This window comes from Cervus elaphus, chromosome 11 (assembly GCF_910594005.1).
Source record: "Cervus elaphus chromosome 11, mCerEla1.1, whole genome shotgun sequence".
Lineage (NCBI taxonomy): Eukaryota > Metazoa > Chordata > Mammalia > Artiodactyla > Cervidae > Cervus > Cervus elaphus.
In genome coordinates this window covers 37,916,641-37,940,341 of record NC_057825.1, presented here as the reverse complement: position 1 = coordinate 37,940,341, position 23,701 = coordinate 37,916,641, and the positions used below count along the sequence as shown (strand labels likewise).

Sequence of the window (23,701 nt, the reverse complement as noted above, 5' to 3'; positions counted from 1 at the left end):
AGACTTTTGTTAAGGGAAATTCTCTTCTCCTCTAAGGATACATGTGGGCTAGAGAAGAGGAAAGTGTTTACCTTTATGGGCTGGAGCAGAGATGGCTATGGGGGCAAACTCTTCCAGAAGGTCAGTAGTGGGATTAGAAAGCAGAGAGCAATCAATCAGGGAATCTTCCCCAGTGAGAGAATCTGAGTCCAGATTAACGGCATCCCAGGTCAGTGATGGCATTAAATGGCACACACAACAATATCACAGGTTAGGTCTTAGCTTTTTAGTTATTGCATTTATATTATACATATGAGCCAAGGTGAGAGGAAGAAAATCAAAAACATGTTAAGTACTCTGGATTTTTGTCTACAGAAACATGTATTTCTAAACTTCTCCTAACAGTAATATATAAATACGGAAGAATTTTTGCTTGGAGGTTACTGGTTAAGCAAGTAAATGGTTGGGATGCCAATACAACTTTGGCAACTCAGTTCTCAGCAAATGCTGTTTGGGAAAAAGGACTTTGCAGCTAGAGTTTCACTTAAATCTTCCCTAAAAGTTCACTGAAAACATTTATTATAGGATGAGGTATCCAAGCTGACAAGAAGCGGGTTGTCCCTGGCTTATTATTAGCATAATATGACATGATTAGACAGCACTTTCTGGAACTCAACCCAATGCCCATTCAAAACAAAATTATCTTGTCTCTTATTAGTACTCTTTAAATCTGAATTGCTCCTCTGAGCACATGACTTTGCTTATAGTTAAGGAACAGAGGAAAGATAAAATTCAGAGTTCCAAGTATTTCAACATATGAATTGTTTTCTGCAAAAGTTTTCTAGGAGAAAACAGCCAAGTAAGCACAAGAAAAAGAACTATATTGTCTCCTAGCTTAATTCTTTTTCAACCTGGTTGAGTTTATTCTCATATTTCCCAGACTTCTAATTGTTTCTATTCCAAGTTAGCAAAGTGGACACTTTTATCAAGGTAATTATGGACTTGACAAAATGAAGGTTATCAAATCTCTCTTTAAGGAACTGTAGTTAAGGAATTCTACTAAGGGTGAACTTTGAAATTGGGTTAAAAGCAATGACAAAACTAGGGAAGATTTCAATTTTGCCTACTATTTAATAACAAATCATCTAGATATGATCAAAGCTCTGGGCTGGGAGCATGAGTTCCCATGGACATGACAGATACTGTTGAGAGAAAGACTGCTCAGTATCCTGGGGGAGCTAAGGGTATCCTTACACCACAGATCTTTCATTAAGAAACTAGAGGGAACCTACACCAGTGAAAAAAATCTTAAGACTGAAACCAAAGAAAGCTCAGGAATCACTCTATTGAGAACACAGCCTCAAAAAGTGCTCCACGCTTTACCAAGGAAACACATCCCTCAACATCTAGAAGCTGGAGCTATAATGATGCAGAGCATCCTTGTGGGAGGAACTAACCAGGGGGAGAAATAAATAAGCCCAGGACCACTGGCTGCAGGTGGAACGTCTGACTCAGCGCTGCTGGCACTGACTAGTCCCTGCAGCTGCAGAGACTCCTGACTGACCTGTGCGGTTCGAGGTCACAGATTCCGTCTGAGATGGGAGGCGCTGAGGCACCGGGGGCTCCAGTCCTGGTATCAGACTCTCAACAGCAACATCAGCTTTTTCTTTTGTGACCGAGCATTAAGAGAGGAGAGGAAAGGGTGAAGAAAAGGGAATCAGAAGGTTCTTGGGACGATTCTGCGAAGGCTTTCTTCTGCACCTCTCTAAAATGCCCATCTTGGGTGAGATGGAAAGCACGTTAAGATGCTTTCTTTTTGTTGATTTCGAGTGTCTGGGCTTCCCTGACTGAGCAGGCACTACTGTGGTTAATCATTGTGGCTAGTTTTGGTGATTCTCAGTTTTTATAAATAAAGGCAGAATGGGAGCCACCCAAGAAAACCTCTTATATGTCATAAGACATAGGCTGAAGGCATGTTAATGTCTTCCAGGAACTGTGCTTTTCTTAAGGGATAAACTTAGGGGCAAACACGTTCTGTGTCTTGCAAAGGCAACTGGTCCATCTTGAATCCCATGCCATGATGTAGCTCGAGGTACTCTTTACCATGCGACACCCCCCAGCTGGAGGCCCATCTCTCTGAAGGGTCATGGCATTTCTGAGTTCTAGGACTTTGTGCCCCCATAGTACAGGGACTCCAGATATTTTATGGGTCTTGCCTGCCTTGTGGTTGGAGCACAAGAAAATGTAAAAGCAAGCAGATCAAGCCACCAGATCAAGATTCTACTCCTGGTGCTTCACCACGGGGCAAATGTTTTCTCAGTTATTGACACTTGGCACACATGGAGGCCTTCTAAAGAAGAATCTGCTACAGGTAAAGACCACCTCAAAACCAACTTCTTTCACAAAGCTTTTGTAATGAAATGTCAATTTCCCCACATTCCCCTTCATTCATAAGAAATTCACTCTAGAAATCTCAGTGTTTCAAGAAAGGCATAAATAACAGCACTGCCTTCTGCTGCTGGGAGGCAGAGAAAACACTCCTTTGGAGTGGTAACAAGGGAAATTAACTAGCCCTGGCTTCTGGGTCAGCACAAGGCAATGCTTCAACACCAGGAGGCTTTTCAGCATTTCTACTCCTCTGCAGGGTTATTCAGTAGGGAACTGTTAACCAGTGGGTTGCCATTCTTGAAACAGACACACATATCATGCACAACAGAAGACACAGAGAGAATGACTTTACCAATTACAGCATCAGAAGCGCTACCAAAAGGATCTGTCATAGGCAAGAGGTCAGGGAGCAGAAGAGAAGTGTCAGGAGATTTGAGTCCCTCAATTAGTTTTTCTAGGTTGGGCAGAGAAGTAAAGAGAAAGCAAAAATGCAATGAGATATTCAAGTAAGCCAATCATTTACTGTATCCTATGCAAACATTTGAGGGGTCAAAATTTTATATAGGTTCAGCATAAAAACAAATACTGCTAGTATCTTGTTAAAAACAGGCTCTCAAAGTTTAAAAATGATTATTTCCCCAAATGAACTAGTCACTCTGTAAGGCATTCAAGACACTGCCTTAAATGTGTTTGTTTTTAAATTTGCAGTGTAATTTACACTGAATAAGAATACAAGTTACCAATTTTAAAAGTATAGTTTGATGAATTTTCACAAATGTACACACAAGCACCACTGAAATAATGAAGCAGAAGGTTTCCTTCACCCCAAAAAGGACCTGTGTGCCCTTCTCTGGTCAATGCCTTCCTCTGACCCCCAGGCCCTGACAACAACTGATCTGTGTTCTGTCCTTGTAGCTTTGCTTTTTCTACCATTACCTACATAGTGTGTGGTCTTTTCTGATGTCCTTCATTTAGCATGATGCACTTGAGATTCCTCCATGTTGTGGTACACATCAGCAGTTTGTTTTACTGCTGAGTTTTACTGTATGAATGCACTTCCCTTTGTTGATTCATTCATCAGCTGATGGACTTTTGGTTATTTCCAGCTTTTAGTTATTAAAAATAAAGCTGAAATAGGGATCCCTATAGCTCAGACAGTAAAGAATCTGCCTTCAGAGCAGGAGACTCGGATTCGATCCCTAGGTCAGGAAGATCCACTGGAGAAGGGAATGGCAGTCCACTCCAGTATTCTTGCCTGAGAATCCCACGGACCGAGGAGCCTGGTGGGCTACAGTCTGTGGGGTCGTAAACAGTCGGACACAACTGAGCGACTAACACTACTACTACTAAAGTTGCCATAAACATACACATATGAGTTTTTGTGTGTTCATATCTCTTTCTGAGCTTAGTTTTGAATCTCTCCCCATTTTTTTGAACTTGCACTTAGAAATGGTTTATAACTCACCAAGAGAAGCAATGAAACCACACCTAGATTTAACTTCAACAATCATTTACTGTCTGCCAACTGACAGCTTGTGACACTCCCAGTACTCATTATTAAACTGTCAAATCTTACAAAATTCACTTAAGCCTGCAGGTGGATTACTTTTGATGTCTTTTGGCTAAAGAACAAAAGGACATTAGAAGCCACCAGATTTGTCACACCTGATAACTTAATGTGTGATAACATGCACACTAAGTTTCCTTCCAAGACAACTCTTTATAGACAACTCTTTCAACAACTCCCTTTTAAAAGTAGAGCATTAACTTGACACAAAATAATGAATCACAGACTCTTATAGAAAGAAAGGAATTAAGAGCTCATACTTCCTTTAACTTATAGAGACTGAGACCACACAAATTCTATAACTTGACTAAGTAAAGACCTGTCAACAATGTCTTTTCTACCTCAGAAATAAACTGCCATTGAAATAAAAATAAAACTATCTTGGGCAATTTTCTGCATACTGGCAAAAGTAAGATAGTTTTCCCCCCTAAATCTAATTTCTCATTATTCTGAGCACTGGCTTTGGTATTATCCCCATCTAACAAGGATCTTTTATGTAAAAAAAGAAAAAGTGATGATCTGCTTCTTTCACTTCTAGCACTCAGACATTTGCAATCTTATGAAGTGCCGTATAAAAGGTAAAGAGCCTACATGTCTTGTTTGTCTTTCACTGGAGGCCTGTTTGTCTTGGCCTGTCCAGTGAGTGGGTGTGACTCTGGGGCTGTTCCTGAAACAGATCTCCTTACCTGTAAAATGCAGACACATACCCCCCAACCTTTTTGTATTAGTCACTCAAACATCATCTCTAAGCCTTTCCCCATGTTGTCACAGTAGGAACTTTCTAGAACACTCTGCTTCCACTTCTCTTACAGCCCTGAAGGCAGAGAAGGTAGATTCTTAATTTCTGATCCCCAGTTCCTGGTTCCCTCTCGTCACATCTCTGACTTTTGGCTTCATCGGAAAGGGGAGGAGAACAGAGGATCGATGGCAGAAAGGCAGGTCCTTCAACAAGAATCTAATTTTTTATTAGCCATTAGCAAAAAGCATGAGAAGGTAAAAGAATACATGTGCACATGCGTGCGTATGTGTGTTTATGGTGAGATAGTATGGGGTGGGGGTGGGTTAAATGGCCATGTTTAAGGAGGCTTCTTTATTGACCAAACATCAAAGTAAATAACAGGCTGTTCACACAAATAATCTGTATGGTCACTGCTACTTAAGAATATTCAAATATGGGAACTAGGGAGGGAGAAGCTGGGGTCAGAGTTAAAACTAGGCAGGAAACAAGGAGAGAGAGTCCAGGCCACAGCCTGTGCAGAAACAACTTCTTTCACTACCAGCACTCTTGCAGACAGAGTGGGCAGTCCATTACTCAGTGCTATTATAACAAAGGTTGTCACATGCATTTGCAGAGTTCAAAGCCAAACATTCTCATTCATTATATACAAAACCCCCTGGGTTTGGGAATATTCATGCAGTTGAGAATGGACATCAGAGACCTTGAGAATGTGTGACCTGTCCAAAGTCACAGGTGGGACATGGCAGAGCCTGGAATTGACTTCAAACTTTCCTCCCCATGCCGCATAAAGGGTCTGCCTAGCTCCATAACCAGAGGAGGAGGACTTTTCACAGACATGGTCTCATGCACAATGGTCAAGTTATAAAAGATATGTTAACACTGGAAGGAACTTCAGGTCTTATCCAATTAGCCTTCTCATTTGCAGATGAGGGAACAGCTTCAGAAACGTGAATCCACTTGCCTAAGATCTTCTAGCAAGTAAGTCACAGAATTAGCTAGGACTAGGACCCAAATCTTTACGTACAGAGATTCATCCTTCTGGTTTAACTAAGGCTTCGATTGCTTTAAAGTGTACAGACTCAGGATTTGCCTGGTGATCCAATGGTTAAGAATCTGCCTACTAATGTGGGGAACATGGGTTCAATCCCTATCAGGGAACTAAGATCCCACATGCTTCAGGGCAACTAAGCCTGTGTTCTGCAACTACTGAGCCCTCGTTCTGCAACTACTGAAGCCCACACACCTACAGCCCCATGCTCTGCAACAAGAGAAGTCACTGCCATGAGAAGCCCATGCACTTCAACTAGAGAGTAGGCCCCACTCGCCACAACTAGAGAAAAAGCCTGCACAAAGCACTGAAGATGCAGCATAGCCGTAAATAAAAGTGTACAGACTCCTAGAATATCAATTTTAAACTGTTACCGGTCATTTCTGGTCACTGTAAATGGAGAAACTGACGAGAAAGTTTAAGGGAAATTAAAAGAAAGGCTACAGGAGGCTGACAGCCTCTAAACCACAGCCTAGACGCCTCCCAAGTGTATCAAGGTCTGGTTTTGATATCTTTCATTTTACAAATTATCGCCTCTCTCACATTTTTATAAAAACACTCTGAGGCTGTATATTATGACAGAGGAAAGAGTAGAGGAGAGGGTGGTGAATCTAGGAAACTGTGTGGGAAGTGTTCTTTAGGATTCAAAACCTTATGACCAAGCCCCACACCAGCGTATGACTTGCCACCTAACTAAGACTTCTATAGTTTTACTTGAATAATGGGAAGTGGATTCCCTGGAAGCAAAAACAAAACCCAAATTCTGGGACAGCTCATACCTGAAATGCATAGAGGCTCACACTCTATTTCTCAATTACACAAAGTGGCAGACCAGTGAAACCAAGAAATAATTCATAAATTGCATTTTGCAATGATTGAATCCTTCTAAGAAACATTTTACAAGAGTTTTCAACATCTTCTGTGTTAGAATCAGAAGTCCATGACCCCATCTTATTCTAGTATATGTGAAAAGCAGTGGACAATTATGGATAGAAGAAAATGATCCCAGTTTTATATCAGTTCCTAGGCTGACTCTGATATTTTCAGATCCGGCTTCAGATTCTACATGTGTGTTGGAGGGAGAGGGGAGAAAATTTCTGGATTTGGGGAGGTTATTATTTATTTAATCTCTGATTGCAATACTGTACATTTTCAGCTGGGGTCTGCAAAATCCTCTCAAATAAATAAGCAACATGAAAGAGCCCAAGGGCCTGAGTTTATATTAGTTACCTAATTTTTCTAAGCATCAGTTTTCTCACCTGTAAATACAGAATAATAACTACTTTTAAAGGTTTTCAGGATTAAATGGGCATATTTATTAGAAATTAATGTGTGTGTGTTTATAAATTGAAATACTTAGCACATAAAAGAGGGTTAATGTCTCTTTTAAGTAAAAGGACTAGATGAGGTATGAGATTACAGTAGTGAAAATGGGTGAAATTCTAGAATTTACTCAAATGCCTTGGTATGAGAATAGAATAAGCAGAATTCCTTGAATAAGGTGAAGTGGGAGGTGGAGGCAGCATGTTAAGAGAGGAAAAAACGGTGAGGGAGGTGGGAGGGGGGTTCAGGGTGGAGAGGATACATGTATGCCTGTGGCCAATTCCTGTCAATGTATAGCAAAAACCATCACAATAAAGTAATCATCCTCTAATTAAAACAAATAAATTGATTTTAAATAAGAGTAACATTAAAGGTTAAAAAAAAAAGAACCAGGGGACCTGGGTTCTGCACAAAGTTTGTGTGGCACTTTGGGCAAATCACTGTCTGTCTCTGTATCTAAGTCTTCCCACTGATAAAATGAAGATAAACTTAAAGGTGCTATCAACCTCTAAAAGTTTAATCATACAATGTGAGGGGAAAATCAGGAAGGAGGAACTGGTTGCTTAGAAGACAAATAGCTGAATGTTGCTTTGGAGCTCTGAACTGGTACTGACGGCACAGGAGGACGCCTGGAGGCTCCTCGGTGACGTGGGCAGGAGCTAAAACAAGTGGCCCCAAGGTGGCAGGTTTTGGGCAATGCAGAGAGCTGCTCATCGTGCAAACTCAGCTCAGACATGCCCAGCCAGGTGAACAGGGGGATGAGGTTGGGGGGAGTATCTAAGCTTGCTTCTCATTTGAAGAAAGAACAAACTGCAATTGTTTTTTTTTACCTTAGTGTAAAAATAATATGTTTACTGTATAAAATTTCGGAAATATAGATAAGCTACAGGATAAAAGTAAAACTACCCTAAATTTCCCTTGTAGAGATAGCCACTGTTAAAGTGTTCTTTGGGAAGATATATTTATTTTTGGCTGCCCAGGGTCTTCGTTGCTGCACAGGCTTTTATTTCTAGTTGCAGCAAGCAGGGGCTACTCTACTTGCAGCGCGCAGGCTTCTCACTGCAGTAGTTTCTCCTGTTGTGGAGCACAGGCTCTGGGGCACGTGGGCTCAGCAGTTGTGGCATGTGGGCTCAGCAGTTGTGGCTCCCAGGCTCCAGAGCACAAGCTCAGTAGTTGGGGCTCACTAGCTTCGTTGCTCTGCAGCATGCGGGATCTTCTCTAAATAGGGATCAAACCAGTGTCTCTTGCATTGCAAGGCAGATTCTTAACCTCTGGATCACCAGGGAAGCTCCACTGTTGAGTTTTAAACAAATACTCTTTCATTCTTTTCCTATATAAACTGATTGTTCAATGAATATTTAAGCATACTCATGTCTTCATAGAGATAAAGTATTAGGAAGGAACTGCTAAATCAATAAGGAAGTAAAAATCTCAAAGACCATGCTGTCCACCCCAAGAACTGTACCAATAATGTTCGCATGAGCAGGACCAGAGTGTGTCCATTTTCTGATTCCTTCACCAAGCCTGAGGCACTGGGTTATTTCCATCTTTACCAAGCTGATGGCAGAAGCTGCAGCACCTCACTGCTTTATAATTGGTATATTATATATACCAATTAAATGATAGTGAACTTTAAAAAAAATATTACTGATAATTCATACTTTGTCTTTTATGAATTGTCTGCTCATATTTTTCCATAGGTGGTATTTTCCTACCACATTCTCAGTACTATAATCAGTTCTTTCCCAAGTCTCTAGGGTTCTCAAAAATGAGTCAGGTTAAGCACTTGGAAAAGCAATGAAATCATAGTTAAAAGCCTGAGAAGGTAGACTGCTAAAGAAAAATGGATGCAGAATTAGTTAGCCTGGACAGCGGAAACCAAATCTGCTTTTGAAGAAGAGGACTGTTAGAACTTTGAAATGAAGGAGGGAGTGAAAGGGTCTTCTCTGAGCACCACCCCTCTCCTTAAAAGTAAGTCAAATGGCGTCAGGGGCTAGGGGAAGAGAGGAGAAGGCAACTGCTGGAGTTGGAGGCAGGAATTCATCTATTTCAGATGTAGATACCTCTCCTCTCAAGGCTTAGTTATTGAAAACATATATCACAAGAAGGGTAATAAATTCTTCATAAATCACTCTAAGGATAGATAATCAGAACCACTTCCTGGCATGAGACTAGGGAATATTGCAAGTTGTAAAATTTCTCTCTTAAAATCTAAAAAATGAGGATAGATATCTATTTATACAGTCTAGTAAGACTAAGGGCTTGCTCAGGGCTCATTCCAACCCTAATCAGAAATAGGACCATGAGGAGTAAAGCAGATTGAACTCAAGATAGAGAAGAGCCAGATGCAAGCCTCATCAAAAAAGATGATATGGCTGCTATAGCTTTGTGGCTTTGGAAATTTTATGTCTTGTCTGACTTGGGGTGTGAGCCCTGAAGTCTTGTAAGAAGAGATGCTGTTTTTAGAATTCAGCCACTCTAAACAGCCCCATCACTGAGAAACCAGGCATTAAACTGTCTGTGACATCTGCACGCTGGAATCAAAAGTCAACCTCCATGACCCATTCCAAGACCATTTTAGAGAATTGAATCTGTGGGAAGAAAAACTTTCCAGAGTAAAGACACACACTCAGATCTACCTTGGACCTTTTAATATCACAAGATAGCAGTAGGAAGTGAGGAAGATGCCAAGCAAATAGCTCTGAGAAGAATGCCAATCTTAACAACAAACCATTAAGGAAATGCAGCTTCTCTTGCCTGCTTGTCAAAAGAAGAGAGAGGGCTGTAAGCCAAGAAGTAATTTTTTTTTAAGTTGTTAATTCTAGGAAGTAGCACTCATGGGGCAACTAATGAATTCTTGCTTAGTCTTGTGGAACACTGATGTTGAAAGCTCAGTATTAAGGGGTTGCTATAAAAATCCTTCCCTCAAACTCTGAGCACTGCTGGCAGAAATGTAAAGATGTATAGTCAGTGTGGAAAACAGTATGGCAGTGCCTCAGAAAATTAAAAACAGATTTACCATACATCCTAGTAATTTTATTTTTGGGTACATACCCCAAAGAATCTTGAGTTTTGAAGAGATATTTGCACAGTCATGTTCCCCGAAGCATTATTTACAACAGCCAAAAGAAGAAGCAAACCATGTGTCAACTGACGGATGGATGAACAAAACACAATAAAATATTATTCAGCCTTAAGAAGAAAGGAAATTCTGACATATGCTACAATATGGATGAACCATGAGGCATTATGTCATGTGAAATGTTAGTCGCTCAGTCATGTCTAACTCTTTGCAACCCCATGGACAGTAGCCTGCCAGTCTCCTTGGTCCATGGAATTTTTCAGGCAAGAACAGGGTTGGAGTGATTTGACCAAAACCACCTACCTACTAAGTGGCTAGAACCAAGCTCTTACATGTTCAAATCTGTTCCTGTATTTCCCTAAACCTTAAGTTGAGCTCTCTAGTCAAAGGCCTGATTGATCTGGGATGGATGCAAAGGAGACCACTAGCTGCCTTGGGCTGTGGGCCACTAAAGAGCAAGGAGCTCAGTCACACAGGATTAGGGCCTCCCTTCCTCACTCACAAGGCAAAAGACCACATGACACACCCACCTGTCTGTATTATCTGTAGGCTCAAAGGAAATTATATGTGTAAACATTTAAAGAGCATAAAATAAAATGTGAAGTCACAAAAGACACAGTTGTCAGGAGACTGAGGTTCCATGACTCTCACCACCAGGAAGGATGAGTGTGGGAGGGGAAAGCACATATGTAAAACCAACCAACCAATACACCTGACCGCTGTCCACCATGAAGTGGAGAGAGTGACCAACTGCTTGCTTTGAGGGGCAGGAGACAAACCTGCAGTCTGCAACGGGACCAGAGACCCTAAATTCTCAGCCCTTTCCTCAGTGGAGTATTTCAAGATGCCGCGGAAGGATATGGGGATAAAGAGCTGTAACTGAATGCTGAATGTGCCACAGCCTGGGCACTGAAGTAAATGAAATATTCAGAGACACAACGGTCACATGCCATCCTTAGCCCAAATTCCAGACAGCAGCATGAAAGGAGGGAACTGAGGATCTGCTGAGCTTAGCTACTACTTTCATCCAGGGGTTTGGCAGCTTCCTGACATGTGGGCTGTGGGCTGTTTATATCTTCTCAAACAGTGGGTAGCAGGCCTGGCTCAAGGTTGGCAGAATCACACATGGAAGGCTATGGAGTTAGGAGTCTGGGGTTTGGTGGTTGGGGACAGAAATGGAGAGTAATGGGACCGCCAAAAGCCTTTCAGCCTCAGGTTTTACTTATTCATCTGATCTGCAAATACTCAGTGAGGGCCAGCTATGCCCAGCAGTATGCCGGACACTGGCAGTACACTGGCAAATAAGACAGACAAGGCCCCTCCCTCAGACCTGACATTCTGGTGGGGACTGAACAAGCAAACAAGAGGCAACGAAGAAGCAAAAACCGACAATGTCACGATACGTGCTATGAAGAATAAAGCCAGCGAGCGTGACTGACAGCGCCCACAGGACCATTGGGCCTCACTGAGAAGACAGCATTTAAGCTCAAGACCCAAATGTCGACTGACAAGAAGGAAAACCTTTCCAGGCAGAGTACCAGAAAGTGCAAAGGCCCTGGGGTGGGAATCAGGTGAGCTTACTGAAGGAAAGACTGAGGAGATGAATGCTCTGAGCTCAGGACAGAGGGGCAGCCAAGGGCCAGATTCGTCAAGGCCTTGTGTGTGTGGTAAGAAGCCTGGATTTTTTGCTTAGTGATTTGAGAATTCAAAGGAGTAACATGTATGATTTATGCTTTCATCCTCTGGCTTGTGCCAAGAGGCCACCCTTCCAGCTTCTGCAGCTCATGGGCTTTCTGGGTAAGAACAAGGCATGAACCTGAAGGGGTATCTGCTTGAAACTGGCCTGTCTAGGCCCTGCCTGGCATACCTGAAAGATGCAACAGAGAAAACGACCTCTATTTGACACCGTCTCATTTCTTTAACTATCCCACCTGAGTCATTCCTTAATGATTTTAAGTATTTCTGACCTACCTCCAGGTCCAGCCAGTTACACACAATACTACCTGATTAAGGCAAATTTCTGCTTCTTCTTAGAAGAGGCAACAAACTATCTAAAGAAATAAAAACTGTCTTGGTACCCTAGCTGTGGGTCTGTTTTGTAAGTAGAGGATTTCCACATCACAATCCCTTCCAATTGTGAAGCCATCAATCAAATAAATCACTCTGACATTTTGGGAGAGAAGAAAAAACCAAGCAGATTCTTCTAGTTCAAGAAATCGACAGGAATAAGAATGAGGAAAAAGAAAAACTATCAACAGCAAAATGACTGCCAGTTATTTCTAAGGGGCTGGATCTCTTTGCTTTTTGAAAGGGACTGATCAAGAAGGAAAGAGCAACTTCTGTCCCTCACATCATGCTCCTCTTCCTCTAAGAGGATGAGGAGGGGAGCAGAGAGAAATCTTTGACATCATGAATTCCAACTGGAAAGCATCCAAGCTTTGTTTCGAAAGCTGTTTCAATCAGACCACGCTAACTGTTTCTTACTTTTTTAGACTGCTTACTTAAAAATCAGTACACGGCAGATTGTAGGGGAGATTAGAACTACTTATCTTGTGATGAAAAGTCAAGTTCAGATAGTGGAAAGTAGTGGAACTTAGGTCTCCTGACTCACATTCCCTATCAAATTTTATTATGTATTTTTATCTTATAAAAATAAAGCACTTTAGAACAAAACAGGAATAGGAAGTCACTCATAATCCAATTAGTATACTATACTATTACGATTTTATTCCTTCTATCATGTGCTTGTAGGTTCCCCCCTCACACACTGTTATCATCACATTGGGCTAAAAGTTCTTTGCAATACACAGGCCCCTTACATTACCATTAACACACTCAAGGATATGAGATTTAACACTGATATGATGTGGAATACAATTTGGTATAATTTGAGCTGAATTTACTGTCTTTGCTAAGGATAAGCGCCTTCCAAGTGAATTTTGTCCCTTTTATTGAGACACAGTAAAAATATGCAACAGGACCTATTATTAGGTCTTGGACTGCAGGTTGTTCTCACAGTGTTTAAAATAGAACTCTCAAGAGGCCCTGCGATGTAACTTAACTTCAGTTTTATTTACCTACCTGGTGCATCAGGTACTTGAAGAGGAATGAAAGGATCAGATACACTTAGAAGAGGAAGGCTAGAATCCACAGTCTGCCCACCCTTCCTTTTTTCAGCTGGAGTTGGTTGGAGGGGAAGGAATGGTCAAGGGACAGGGAAAAAAGAAAAGCAGAAAACATCAAGTAAATCTAGATGTATTTACCATCTATTAACCCAACTCAAATTATAAAGTAAGTCTAAATTTATAGGCAGAATAAAGAGAAATGAGTGGATATAATTCAATGTAATAGCAAAATATGTATGAGATATATACTCTGGTCCTCGCAGCACAGTCTGAGATGCAGTTAATGATAAAACTAGGATAGCTATACATCTGAAATTTCTCTTCTTCCTTAGATACTGCAGTACAGAGTGATCTCTTTTAGAATTCCTACAGCAATTACTAGCCCTATCACACATTTTGGTAGGTAAACAAACTCTATTTTGTAATCTAGAATATGGGTATAGGTACTTCCTTTGTACCCATTTCCCTCTTGAGGTCCTTTAGGGACTGAATCCTATTCGATCACTAAATGTCTAATGTAATGCTAGGCAAACAGAGAGACAGAAACAGAGTTTTTGCCTATTGCAAGGTTAGACAAGCCCTAACCTCTGGACAACCTCTACCATACTATTGGCATTCACTCTGTATTTTGGCAAACTTACAGATTTACAAAAAATCTATACACCTTAAGGAATACCAGAGCTTGAAGGGATTTTAGGATTTTCTAGCACAATTTTCCTATTTTTCAGAAGAGAAAATGAAGCCCAGAAGTTAAGAGACTAACCAGAGGTCCACCAGCAGACCCATGATCAAAACACAGGTCACCTAGTTCCTACTTCACCATGCTGTACCTTGCATTTTATTAATCAGTTTGTTTCTCAATTAAAATCTAATCTAGCCTCTTATAAAGTAGATGTACAAAAAAGTTTAATTTTCAAATAATTATAGAATCATAGAAAGTTGCAGTACATAGAACCCTGTGAACCAGCTTCCCCCAGTGGTGAGTTCTTATAATTGAAGTTGATTATCATTGACGTTGGTGCAATTCTGTTGACTAACCTCTATCCCATTTGTACAAGTTTTCACATGTATTGATTTGAGTGTATATGTGTGTGTATATATATAGTTCCTTGCAATTTGATTCTATGTATAAATTAGTCTAAGTACCACAACAATGATATACAACTGTTCTATCAAACAAAAATCTTCCCTGTACTCCACTATAGTCACACCCACTCCTTACTTTTCTCCTAATCTAATTTTGTCATTTTGAGAATAATCATTAAAGTGGGCTTCTAACTAAGCTTCGTTAAAGGTTGATGGAGGAAGAGAAGGGTAAAAACCACAGCTTTTAAGTCTTTGAAATATTTTAAAATGAGATACAATGAAATATATTCAAATAAAAATAAGACATTATGAAAAAATATATATAGCATAACTCATTTTGAAAAATGTATGCATACAGAAATAAAACTATGGACATAAATATTGTAAAACATTAGCAATGCTTTCCTCTTGGAGTGGGGTTATGAGTTTCTTAATCTTGCTTCTTTGGGGTTTTAGCAAAAGAACATATATAATTAGTCAACCAAAAACTATTTTTAAAAAAGAGGTACAATGTGAAGTTTTAAACATCTGACCGTTTCTCCTCTAATGTATGGACATAGTTTAGTTAACATTTTTGCAGCTTTTACCATAAAAATGTTAACAATAACCCGCGTTATCTTCACCAACTCATTGCCACATTTCCTGCTTAGCTCCTCCCTTGGCTGGTTAGAAGGTTTTAAAATCAGTGAACTGTCCGAGCTTGATTAGAAACCTTCCAGAAAATATTGCCACCCTGAACTTCATACAAATGGAGACATACTCATTTCTGGGACTTAGATATAATTTTCTTTCATTTGTAAAGAATGAAGATTCTTCTTCATTCAAACTACAAATATGAACACAGAGAAAACACCAAATGTTCACAGAAAAATGTTGCATAAACTGAGGGAAAAAGATGTTCTGTAATGTCTGCAGAAGTTTAATGTCACTGATTTATAAGATTTCTGAGATGTGTTCATGACTACAGCTACTGTGCTGGGCTGCTCAGGTACAAATCTCTACTCTGTCACTCTCCACCTGGGACCTTGGGCAGGTCACTCAGTCTCTTGTGGGCTTTTATGAGTGATCACTAGAGAGAAAGCAAATAAAAGCACTTAGTGGGCTTAGCATGTGGCATGTATTCAACGTATGTTCACTGTTATTACTGCCCTAATTTTACTCAAATATGTGTTTTCTAAATTGTTGGGCCTTTAAAAAAACTGCCATTTACAGTCTTCAAAGTAAGCATAAAGGCGAGAAGACACAAAAATAAAAGCAAAAAACAACTCCTAAAAAAAACAGTTCATACAGACAAATAACAAAACATAAGATATATAATATGTTAGAATTAGGCATTAAAAATGGAAGTGGATGGAAAATGATTAGGAACCTTTGTCATTAACAGTGATGAATCCAAGCTCCTATCCTTTGGCAGGAAGCAACTCCTTCCTTCATTCAACAAGTCTGTAGTGAGCCAAGCACTGTACTAAATGCTGGGATTCAGCAACAAAGAAGACTCTCCTAGGGCTATTCCACGACCCTCTTTTCCTACCCACACCATAACTGATCATCACTGTGATGTTTTATCTCAAGGACAATGACCAATGCTTTATACACTTGGTATCAGTTCAGTTCAGTTGCTCAGTCATCTGACTCTTTGTGACCCCATGAATCGCAGCATGCCAGGCCTCCCTGTCCGTCACCAACTCCCGGAGTCTACCCAAACCCATGTCCATCGAGTTTGTGATGCCATCCAGCCATCTCATCCTCTGTCGTCCCCTTCTCCTCCTGCCCCCAATCCTTCCCAGCATTAGGGTCTTTTCCAGTGAGTCAACTCTTTGCATGAGGTGGCCAAAGTATTGGAGTTTCAGCCTCAGCATCAGTCCTTCCAATGAACACCTCGGACTGATCTCCTTTAGGATGGATTGGTTGGATCTTTTTGCAGTCCTAGGGACTCTCAAGAGTCTTCTACACCACAGTTCAAAAGCATCAATTATTCGGTGCTCAGTTTTCTTCACCGTCCAACTCTCACATCCATACATGACTCAGAAAAAACCATAGCCTTGACTAGATAGACCTTTGTTGGCAAAGTAACGTCTCTGCTTTTTAATATGCTATCCAGGTTGGTCAGAACTTTCCTTCCAAGGAGTGTCTTTTTAATTTCGTGGCTGCAATCACCATCTGCAGTGATTCTGGAGCCTAAAAAAATGAAAGTCTGACACTGTTTCCACTGTTTCCCCATCTATTTCCCATGAAGTGATAGGATCAGATGCCATGATCTTAGTTTTCTGAATGTTGAGCTTTAAGCCAACTTTTTCACTCTCCTCTTTCACTTTCATCAAGAGGCTTTTTAGTTCCTCTTCACTTTCTACCATAAGGGTGGTGTCATCTGCATATCTGAGGTTTCTGATATTTCTCCTGGCAATCTTGATTCCAGCTTGCGCTTCTTCCAGCCCAGCGTTTCTCAGCTAGTGGAGGTGATGGAATTCCAGTTGAGCTATTTCAAATCCTGAAAGATGATGCTGTGAAAGTGCTGCACTCAATATGCCAGCAAATTTGGAAAACTCAGTAGTGGCCACAGGACTGGAAAAGGTCAGTTTTCATTCCAATTCCAAAGAAAGGCAATGTCAAAGAATGCTCGAACTACCGCATAATTGCACTCATCTCACATGCTAGTAAAGTAATGCTCCAAATTCTCCAAGCCAGGCTTCAGCAATATGTGAACCATGAACTTCTAGATGTTCAAGCTGGTTTTAGAAAACGCAGAGGAACCAGAGATCAAATTGCCAACATCCACTGGATCATAGAAAAGGCAAGAGCGTTCCAGAAAAACATCTATTCCTGCTTTATTGACTATGCCAAAGCCTTTGACTGTGTGGATCACAATAAACTGTGGAAAATTCTTAAAGAGATGGGAATACCAGACCACCTGACCTGTCTCTTGAGAAACCTGTATGCAGGTCAGGAAGCAACAGTCAGAACTGGACATGGAACAACAGATTGGTTCCAAATAGGAAAAGGAGTACGTCAAGGCTATATATTGTCACCCTGCTTATTTAACTTATATGCAGAGTACATTTGGTATAGTCAAACTAAATATCCAACTTTGAGCACTTTAAACCAGACCAAAATACCAATAAACTTAAAAATCCTACAGACCAGACAACAAAGCTAAAAATGAAAAATAATGCAGAAACAGTTTTAACTATTTAATATTTGAAACGTACACGTTCCGAATAACTCCAATGCCTATTTCAAAATATTAACACCGAAAACATCATATGAAGACTTATGAGATACAGTTAAAACTTGAGAGTTTTTTCTTACAAGGGAAACACAGAGCTATTAGAAAGCACTCTCAATAAGTGTAATCCTCAAAAGTTGGGGTAGGGTGGGCAACTGGAGCAAGGAGACAAGGGAGTAATAAATTATGTGTGAAAAAGTCTTCCTGGAGATTAGAGTCTCCCTCCCCACAGTCAGGCTGGTTGAAAATCTCTCTTACATTGAGAGAAAAACTCTAAAACTTTTTATTTTTAAGAATTAAAAAATTTACTGTGTATTCTTTTTGAAATCAGCAAAGTGAGCCTAAAAAAGGGAACTGTAATCAAAAAGATAACAGCAACAGTCAAAGAATTAGAAGACAGAAAAACAGTTCTATAGAGTTCTCTTTGAAAGATAATAAAACAGCAAATTTCTAGTTAGCGTTACCAAGAAAAAGAGAAACACAAATGCATACAATAAAACTGATGTATGCCAAGAAAATACTACAAAATATTTCAATGTACTCTTTCATCTTATTAAAAAAAATTTTGAAACTATAGATGATTTTCTAGGAAAATATTATTAAATTTGCCTTATTATGAGGCAGAAAACCTGAGAGAGGAAGTTCTAGAGCCAAATGGTTAGTCTCCTAACTCTGCTACTTACTAGCTATGTGACTCTGGGAAAGAGACTAGTCTGTATATGCAAATGGTATGGGAACCTTCGAGGGTTGTTGAGAGGGTCAGATGAGATGATACTTATAAAGGACAAATGACAAACTGGTGGGCACAATGCCTGCAGTATATGACACATGAAGCGCTCTTACATATTAATAAGAACAAAACAAACACAGAACCATTAAAAAAAAAAAAAAAGGACACGAACAACCCAAATCTCAAAAGTAGTAGAAATGGCCAGTAAACAGTGTCCTCTAGCTAAAACCTCTAAGCTGGTCTGGGTGGGAAAATGAGGTGAAAATTACTCTCATCTATTGTTAATTGAAATAAAATTTGATTAGCATTCTTGGAAACTGATTTGGAAATAGGTACCATAAAGCCTTAAATATATATATCTGTTGATTTAGCAAATAATCTCCTAGAAGTTATCTTAAGGAAATGGTAAAGGATATAAATAAAAACTTAGCTTCAGGCATGTTTATGTGGTGAAAATTTATAACAACCTAAGTATTCGTCAGGAGAAGGAAATGGCAACCCACTCCAATGTTCTCGCCTAGAGAATCCCTGCTGTCCATAGGGTTGCAGTCGGACACGACTGAAGTGACTTAGCATGCATGCATGCATTGGAGAAGGAAATGGCAACCCGCCACAGGGACAGAGGAGCCTGCTGGGCTGCTGTCTATGGGGTCGCACAGAGCCGGACACGGCTGAAGCGACTGAGCAACAGCAGCAGCAAGTGTTCGTCAAAAGTGATGTTAAATACAATGTTATTATTCTTCCATTAAAAATTATGTTGTAGATTAATATTTATCAACATGGAAAGCTAATTCCCATATAATGTATATAAAATGAATAACAAACTGGACAACAGAAAAGCTCCTCCATAGCAAGAACTACCTCTGTAGTTACAGAGGCCATATTATCACAATGCAACTAAAATATATCTTAAGTAACTTTAGGGTAAAGAAATCAAAACTTAAATTTAAAAACGTCCAGAAAACAAGAATAAGAGAGCATTACATATTAAATATTACGGAATGACAGCCAAAGTTCTAATAAGAAATAAATTTATGAGGTTATAAAAACTACTAACACACATAAAGAAAGCAGGAAGAAGGAATACAAAGAGTTAAAAGCAGTAATTAATCAATATAATTTAAAAGACCAATTTTGAAGGATATCAGATTCCATACAAAGAACATAGTCAAAACCTCACATCCATTGCTGAGGAATTTATAACAGTAAAATGTTGACATAAAATTAATGTTTAAAAAAGAGGTACTTGGTTAAATATACTAGGCTATACCCATATAAAGGAATTTTATGTAGACAATTTTTAAAGTAAAAATCAGGCTTTAAAATGTGACTATAAAAATGTATGTTGGAAAAAAAAATGTATGTTGGAGTTATAAACTGAGGGTGAAAATTGTGTACAAAATAGTGGACACCTGTGTGTTCATAAAGAAGCAGCTCCATAACTTTCCTCAGATTCTCCAAAGATCTCTGTGACCCTGAAAGGATTAAATGCTGCTAACAGACATCAAAATGGTATCCAAAATGGTATTTCTTGTGTTAATTTCTTGGGGATGAGAACATGGGGTTTTTAACCTTCTTCTCTATGTTTTCCTATAAATTACTAAATAAAATATATTGTTTATTAATAAAAGGGAAAATTAGGTTTTTGTTATTACTTCTAGAATTTTTTAAAAGTCTCATTTAAAAAGATCTCTCTCTCTCCCCAGAAGCAGACACACATGCACAAAGACAAGCAGCAGCAGAATCTCAGATACAGAACACCCAATTCTTAGAACCCTCCAAGTCATTCCAAAGAACCTAAGCAATTACAAGACAGTAACAGAGTGATGTTTCTGAAATTTAGAAATATTTGCTTAAGAACATGTCTATGGACTTCAGAGAACAAATCCTGTATATTACTGCCAGATCATTCTGACAATCTAATTCAAAGTAACTCTACATTATTTTTTAATTCCCATTTTTTTTTTTTTAGGAAATCTTTTAAGTGATGGAAAATATGTTAGCCCCAGGATCTGGGGCTTGCTGGCATGCTAGGGTCATCTGTGGACTGGAAATCAGTAGTGGGAAGATGACAACAGTGAAGTCTGGAGTTACAGGTGTCTGCCATACTAACCAGTTCCAGCAGAAAATGAGGAAGCAGCGAAAGCATCACCTTGGGTTGTTTGAAAGCCTGGGATCAAACTCTCAGCAGAGCCTCCAAGTTTCTCAGGATATTTGCCTGGAGGGACAAAACACTACTCAGTTCATCCCAGGAGAATCCCACAAGGCACACCCAGGCAGGAGGTGAAGGGCATCCCCCAAACTGACATCTACTCTTGACTGTTTTTACCGCATAAAGGCAACACCTTGGCTATTCAAAGGTCTTTATCTAGCCACTGCAGTAACTGAGAAACAGCTGAGGAAAGGAAGAAGTCTAAAGCCCTAAAGCTTGAGCATATTACTCACAGCAGAATGCCTCCAGCCTTCACACTGAGTCCATTTATCTCTACATAATTCTAATGAGTGTGATGATCTGTTTTCCACATTAGAAGCAGTTAGGAGAGCAAGTGAGCAGAGAGATGGCAGTGGTGAGATGTTATGAGGGACGGGCACAACGACAACAGCTTAATGTAAAAGCCAACAGCTGAATAACAAGAAGAGTGACAGGAAATTATTAAAAATAGAGACAAGAATTTTAAAACTAAGGTGTCACTTAATAGAGTGCAAAATACTAATTTTCAATAGTCCATGAAGGTGCTTCTGTTTATAATCCAGAGCAATAACTGGTATACATAATGATAGCACAAACTGACAATGAATGTCAAAGGAAATTAAACCCTATTCCCTATGAAGACTGAAAAAAAAAAAAAAAAGGTCAAGAAAGCATATGGATTTTGTTGTTGTTTAGTCGCTAAGTCATGTTCAACTCTTTTCGACCTCATGGACTGTAGCTCGCCAGGCTCCTCTGTCAATGGAATTTTCCAGGCAAGAATACTGGAGTGGGTTGCCATTTCCTTCTCCAGGGAATCTTCCCAACCCAGAGATCGAACCCGCATCTCCTCCATTGGCAGGCAGATTCTTTACACTGAGCCACCAGATGTCCATAAAATAGTGAAACTAAAATGTTTAGTCAAAGCTCTTATCATTCATTCCATTCTGATCATTCTTTTAGCCTGTGCTTTTGTTGACACTGAGGTACTTTTTTTGGAACTGTATCATATTGTCGAATTTTCCCAGGGTATATACTGTTGTTTTCTGAAGAGAGAGAGAGAGAGAGTGTGTGTATCTGGGCATCCTGCCTTTCAAATTAGCCGGTATACACTGTTGTTTTCTGAAGGTATGTGTGTGTGTGTGTAGGCATCCTGCCTTTCAAATTAACCGGTGGATTTGAGGGTGGAAATGGTATCTTCTACTTATTTGATCTCCTCTCCATGGTCAGTCAACAGGAGCAGAGAATTCTGATCACAAAGATTCAGTGAGGCCACACCCTCAGGGTGAGCAGTTATGATCCTCTGGGATAATACACCCACTTAGGACAAGGTGCCATCACACACCTCCAAAGAGTAAATGTGTTTGACACTATCATCCTGATCTCTGCTACCAAACCTGTCCTAAATGTTTCCGACTCTCCCGGCTGCCCCCACAACACGACCAGATCATTTCCTGAGGACAGTGGCACTCTGGTGAAAATATAAATGGATTTGCACACATACTTCAAAGTCAAGTCTTGGGTCCAAGCTTACATTTTCACAGGCATACCCCTCTAGAATTAAGGTTCAATATCCTCAAAAAGATACTGATTACTCACCTTCCCCCAGCTTGGCAAAATCCTTGTTTAGCAGTTCTTCAGCTGTGAGTTTGGAGAAATTGTCGTCATCAAAGGGATTCCACGTAGAACCTTCTGAAGGATTATAAACATTTTGCTGGGAGGCCCGAGGGGAGCCTGAAGGAGTGGTGGTTGCAGACCTAGGTAGGTTCCCATCCCCACGAAATAAAAAGACACATGAAGGTTGAAAAGGGTCAATCTATTCTTCTTGTTTCAAGATCAAATTATTTTCTAAGTCAAACCATTATTTTCCACAGTATTTTTCTAAAAGGTCTTCCTGAGGCAATGGAAGTTTCCACAGAGGCCCTTTCCACTGTGTGAAACAAACATCTCTCTTTCTTTTGTGGTTCACTATCTCTCATTACTTCTTTAATCTCTCGCTTATTAGATTTTTGGCCTCATTTACGAGTTCTTTCATTCAGGATCCCAGACCCACCTGTTGCTGGGCTTGTGAATCCTGTGGTCACCACTGTAACATTCACAGCTGGCCCCAGAGGGGCTGAGGCCCATTCCGGCTGCCTCACATCTGTCAGGGTCCAGCATCAGTGGACACCATGACAGTTAAAGAGCAACAGAGACAGTTACCACCATCCTGGGCTCCTGTGTATCATTACTTAATTTCTTCTAAAGTCTCTCTTGATGCCCTTTGCATTTAGCTAATGACTTAAAGATTTTTAACTTTAGTACATGGTTCCAAGAAAGTCGAGGGTTTGATAGTTGCATTTACGCAACAAACACTCATTGTGATCTACTTGATGTCAGGCACAGAGCCTGTCACCAGATTTACTAAGGCTGGTTAAACCATGGTGCTTGTTACGGACGAACCTACAGGCCAGGTCAGCTAGACATACAAACAAATAATACAGTGTGATACATGCTCAAAGAGAGTTCAGACAAAATTATATATGATACCAGAGGAAGGGTCAAAGAAAAAATAACTGTGTATGTGGATCTTAATGAACAAATAAGCATTTCCTAAGTGGACCAGAAGGAGAGTGGCAGTTCTACCAGTGTGACACAATAGGCCTTGATCTGTTAACCAGTCAGTTCAGATATTATTCCACAGAAAATGGGGAGTCAAGGAAATGTTATCGGCATGGAGATATTTGGTCAGATCAAGAATTTAGAAAACACTCTACAAAGTATGGGATGGATGAGAGACTGAAACAGTGAGGCAAGTAAAAAATTATTTTTTAAGATCAGTCTCATCTATGCACTACAGGAAAATTCAGTTTCTTATTAAACCCAGACACGCACCCCTATACATGTATCTATACACAATTATGCACATAGCAAAAATTATACAGCAACGGCCCCCCAGCAGCCCTTGCCCACAGAAGCAGTACATACTTGGACTTATTGAGACTGGCCTCAGCTGCAGCTGCTTGGAGCAGCTGGGTTGATTTGCTGGCAGGGACCCCAAAGACTGCACTGTGGGTCACATCGCTGAGAATTCGCCTGTGCCCAGCACGCTGGGCCTTAGGGGATGATGGAGGAGTGAGAGATCCGAGTTTCTGCCCCTGAATGGTAGGAGGTGGGGTTGTCTGAACCTTTGGCTGTTGTCTTACTGGGGCCTGAATCTGCTAGGAAGAGAGATGAAAGTGTT

General features: G+C 40.2%; 1 protein-coding gene across 24 annotated transcripts in view; it reads right to left on the bottom strand.

Moving 5' to 3' along the window:
- The window catches only part of AAK1 (AP2 associated kinase 1), a 163,601-nt gene that overhangs the window by 15,538 nt on the left and 124,362 nt on the right, over nt 1-23,701 (bottom strand). For 2 of the 24 annotated variants that reach the window (XM_043917563.1, XM_043917571.1), the window contains exons 14-20: nt 23,446-23,678; nt 22,078-22,253; nt 20,404-20,508; nt 13,208-13,303; nt 2,720-2,821; nt 1,544-1,645; nt 72-182 (exon numbers count right to left, since the gene is read on the bottom strand). In XM_043917563.1, coding sequence (XP_043773498.1) covers nt 72-182; nt 1,544-1,645; nt 2,720-2,821; nt 13,208-13,303; nt 20,404-20,508; nt 22,078-22,253; nt 23,446-23,678 — 925 coding nt within the window. The remainder of the gene's footprint in view (nt 1-71; nt 183-1,543; nt 1,646-2,719; nt 2,822-13,207; nt 13,304-20,403; nt 20,509-22,077; nt 22,254-23,445; nt 23,679-23,701) is intronic. The other 22 variants (XM_043917565.1, XM_043917585.1, XM_043917566.1 and 19 more) reach the window with 17 other exon arrangements.